At 40.1% G+C, this 4,414-nt stretch overlaps 1 protein-coding gene across 2 annotated transcripts; it reads right to left on the reverse strand.

The window, feature by feature from the left end:
• Positions 1-3,789, reverse strand: LOC140804052 (uncharacterized). 2 transcript variants are annotated; one of them, XM_073159926.1, is made up of 5 exons: positions 3,393-3,789; positions 1,959-3,314; positions 1,668-1,860; positions 348-954; positions 1-106 (listed from the first exon to the last, which is right to left on the reverse strand). In XM_073159926.1, exons 1-4 carry the CDS (start codon positions 3,522-3,524, stop codon positions 371-373), a joined length of 2,265 nt encoding a protein of 754 aa, XP_073016027.1. In that variant the 5' UTR covers positions 3,525-3,789; the 3' UTR covers positions 1-106; positions 348-370. The 2 variants fall into 2 exon arrangements, with proteins under 2 accessions (XP_073016027.1, XP_073016026.1); XM_073159925.1 differs by lacking the exon at positions 1-106 and having other exon boundaries at positions 147-954; positions 3,393-3,788.
• Positions 3,790-4,414: the final 625 nt, after the last annotated feature.

Genomic DNA, 4,414 nt, shown 5'->3' on the forward strand with positions numbered 1-4,414 from the left:
CCGCAACTCACATGACATAGATTGTATATTTATTTATAATTATAAAAAAAAATAACCAAATCTATACTTTATTCTTACTTCGATACCCTTTTCAACTTTTCCCCTCCTTTTACCTTGGGTTGGTTGTCGACACACTATACAATGTCCACTGGAAAAAGGTTCCCTAACCTCGAGCTTTTATTTTCTTACAGCTAGCAAAAGTGAAGAAGTAACACTTAGAAATGTTCCCAATAATCTGCAACAACTAAAAAGGAAAAAATAACAGAATAAAAATAATTAGAAGATAACTAAGTACACAACTATATAAAGCAAAAAAAAAAAACCCCCACAAATACCATTTTCCCTACTTATTTATTTCTTTATAGGATTCTCAGAAAAGCAACTTCCTTCTTGAGCTTCTACATGATGCCAATGAAGCAAGATCTTGGATCATCCCACTGACCAAATCTTTGAATATCAGCCGTTCGATGTCCAGGACTGCCTCTGACATCTCCATAGGATGATCTCCTCCCCATCCGCTCAACTCGTCCCCAGCTAAGTCCTTCCTCAACACACCACAGATGACCTCGAACAAATCTTCAGCAGCATTACGGTTGCTAAGTCTTTGAAATTCGGACCAAACATAGTTGAGGAATGGCTTTGTCGCATTGTAATTTGTCCAAGAAACAGTCTTCCATGGAGGCAGTCGTCTGTTTCTTTCGATAATTTCGTTGGTAGCATCGAAGATTAGCTTTCTCTGGAGCCTGGAGGCCTTGGATGTGTCATTTCCTTTAAGATATTGCTGCTTTTCTAGCAAAAGAAAGATGTCCGGGTCGTCTGAGAGAGAATCCGATGCCCTCAAGATATCTGAAATGTACATAAAATCCCAGTCATCCCGTGTTTCTTCTTGCCATTTTGATCGAGTTGATGATGCGATTGGGCTCCATATATCTTCTTCCAATTCGCCGGATTCATCTGTGCGCGTAAATTTGACAGCCATCAAAACATGATGCATAACAAAGTCTTTCGATTTTAAAAGACTTGAGCTAAAAATAGAATACAAAGAATCAAGTGTGTTCATAAAATCCAACATAACTCATTTCCTTCATATCTTATATGTTTTCCTGAAGTTCGATGATAAACCAAGTACAAACCCATCAGCATGAAGGACCACATGAAGTAGAAAGTGTGGGAGTGTCAATTGGACTATATTATATTTATTGAGGTCAGATTTGGTTCCCACTTCCAAGAAACACTATCCAAATCAGATATTGTGAAGGTTCGGAACAGAATATTTCACTTATTCGGGCCAGCATTTAGAAGTCGAGCCAAAAAATTTGATTGAAGTGTGGCTAAAATGTAGCACTACACCACACAATAGCAGTACATCTTGCACAATCCAATGCCATAATATTCAAGTATTATAGACCTTTCAAATACTATTACTCGAGCTTCGACTTTCACTAATATTTCTTCCAAATTCAAGAATCAAGAACGTGTAAGCAAATCATTGTGATCAGAATTTCAATATGGTTTTTTATATAGTCGTATTCCGACATGAAAATTTCTCCCAAATATTGATTGGATTAACAACATAGATAACAAATACTAAACTAAAACCAAATAAATGTATTACAGAAATATCAGGCGCGGGCTAGTGATATAAAATAAGAGAATAAAAATTCAACCTTTGAAATCAAGATTACGTCTGGCTGTGAGAACTGAAGGGGTGAATGGTTCGTCCTTGTAGAGAGACGAGTCAAGAACTGACACTGGACTCGGCTGCGCATCACTTCCATTCATCTCCGCTATGCTCTGGAGCAGCTTATCACATCTCTCCAATAAATTCCTTCCCTCTTTGTATTCCACAGTCCTCCACCTCTGTATTAAACCAACCATTTATTGTAGTTATATAATTCTTTTTGATACAGTAATTAACTCAAGATTAGTGGCAATTAATGATTTTGATGTTACATTACCTCGGTATCGGTTGATGTAGTGATACTGCTTCCAGAAATGGATGAAGATTCGCCCTCTTCAGTTGTAACGGTCGTGATCTTCTCATTGATCTTGGCCGTCGGATCTGGGCGGGTTCTTCTGATGTTGAGCTTCGGGGAGTTAATGGGAGAGACTCTCCGATTGTCTGCTGAATTCTTCAGTTTCCTCTGGGTTTCAACGCTCAACGGTTTCGGTTTGACTATGGAGTTTGACCGTCGAGGATCCGCCTTGCATTCATTTCGAGTCGCTGGACTCGGGCTTTCACCGGCCCGAGTTGCGCTCCGCACGCTGCGGTCCCTACGAGGGCTTACAGACTGATGATTCTCACCGGAGACAGCGTGATTACAGCGAATGCTACGGGCTTGACTTCTACCGTTTCTCCGTGCATAATCACTGACGTTTCTTTTGTTAATAGGCGATGAATTTGAACTCGACTGTCTCGAAGGTTGCATCACCACGATTGGTGATTCGTCGTGTATAAATATCCGGTGGCTGACTTGATTTGGATTTTTGGAGTGCAGAAGCCCTTTCAGTTGCAAAGCTTCGAGGATCTGTTTCAAGGTCTCTAAATCTTTTGACGGCTCTACAATGCCCCTCACCTTAAATCTCTTCTCAATTTCACCGTAGACTGACACAGGCTGTTTAGGTTCTGGGAAAATGTCCCCTGAATCAAAGAAGCTTTTGCGGTGCTGAGCCTTCCATGTAGACGGAGAATTGAAGTTGGCCCTGTTTGATGCTTTATACAGTTCAGCCTTGCCAGCATTCTTTGATAAATGGTCCCTTGGATCTGCATAATGGGCAGCCATTGGCGCATTGTCGAAAAGGGATATACTTGGCTGCTCGGTGATGAATCGGGAGTGAAACAGATCTCTAGAGGCTCTCGATTCGGACGCGGATCTCCTCAGCTCAGGCTTCTTTTCGGTTTCAAAGTCGGATGAATTGGGCAATGGCTCCAGACCCATGAGCCTAGCTATGACACTGGGAGACCGGTTCTGGCACCCATCGGACGTATCACTTCCGATGCTGTAGCATCGACTCTCCGTTGACAGAATTGAGGCGGAAGTGCGGATCTTCTTGGGATGGAGGCCTCCCATAGCGTCTGTAGTAGCTCTACTATCGAGCGAAAGCCTCGGGGCTTCTTTGTTGAACTTCCACGAGGACTTGTTGCCTTCTTTCAAATTGAATATAGGAAGAAGAAGAGGTGATTTAGGGGGCAACTCAACCACCTCCGGCGCCACCACCCGCTCCGCCGGTTCCGGACTTGGCATTCTAAATTCCGTAGAAATGGCCGGTGACTCGGGAAGTGATATCTCAGGATCCGAAACCGTACCAACAGCCTAGAAATAGCTAAAAATTACTATGCATATAACGAAACTTCATTAAAGACAGAAACTTTACAGAGAACAAAATCATACCGGGGAACAAAGGAGGCGCTTGGTGGAAGAGAGACGGTTGCGATCAAAGAGCTGGAAGAATCCAGCCATGCAACCCATTTGCCTCTGCACCTGTTTCTCCAGATTCTGCTCATTCCCGGAGCCCATCATCATTAGCCGATGGTTGACGTCACTTCCCGGCAACCCTTGAGCCTCTCAGAAACACCCAACTCTCTTTATCCAGTGAAGTTAACGTCAAATTTGGATTCAGATTCAGTCCCTTCTCTGGTTTTTATTTCTACTTTTGCTTTTTTATCTGTTGAGAACTAACTCCCGCTTTCTGCTCTTTTAAAGGTTGGACTGAGTAAATGGGTGGGAGGAGTGACACTGGGTTTTGCTAGTGTCACCCGTGGGTTAATTGTTTCGAAATGACATCTGTGCTGTCACCTGCAGGTTACCTCGTCTTTAAAAAAAATTAAATATCGCCAATCCAATTACATACGGTCACATATTACTCAAATTAAAACTAAACTATCACATGATCGTTGATATGTGCTGTGAGTTTTAAAGTAAATACGGTGTAAACACGTTTATTATGTATAAGTACTTTTTTGGAACGCGATATGTGTATTAAAATTAATTTTTTTAAGAAAAAATTAGAGATCCTATTAAAATGTTAAACTACATAGATTTATATAATAATTTTATGGTGTTTTACAATAATTTTTGTATAATAACGGATTCGGTTATTTACCGTTATATAAACTCGGAGATTTGTAGAGTTTTATATGCCAATAAATTTATAATAACGCGAATTTCAAGTTGGTTCGAAAAATATTTTGATTTATATTAGAAACTAATCACAAGATGGTTCAATTATTTGGAACTTCGGAGTGTTTGTGGAAAGAAATAAGTTATGATGTTGCAGTAACAATAAAAATATAGCATTTGAACTGTTATATCATACATTATTTATGAAAAATTATTATTTTTATTTCTCATTTGGGGTTAGATTAAGTCGATCTGTATCACATATTGAAATATATAAGATGAGCAAATTAAGA

Source organism: Primulina eburnea, chromosome 10 (assembly GCF_022965805.1).
Source record: "Primulina eburnea isolate SZY01 chromosome 10, ASM2296580v1, whole genome shotgun sequence".
In the NCBI taxonomy this organism is placed as follows: domain Eukaryota; kingdom Viridiplantae; phylum Streptophyta; class Magnoliopsida; order Lamiales; family Gesneriaceae; genus Primulina; species Primulina eburnea.

Bases quoted from the DNA above. Each gene is read 5' to 3' on its own strand.
- LOC140804052 (XM_073159926.1), bottom strand. From the start codon at position 3,524: ATGATGATGGGCTCCGGGAATGAGCAGAATCTGGAGAAACAGGTGCAG. The intron at 3,315-3,392 runs GTATGATTTTGT...AGCTATTTCTAG, and splicing joins AGCGCCTCCTTTGTTCCCCG to GCTGTTGGTACGGTTTCGGA. The intron at 955-1,667 runs GTTGAATTTTTA...TTACGCGCACAG, and splicing joins ACGTAATCTTGATTTCAAAG to ATGAATCCGGCGAATTGGAA.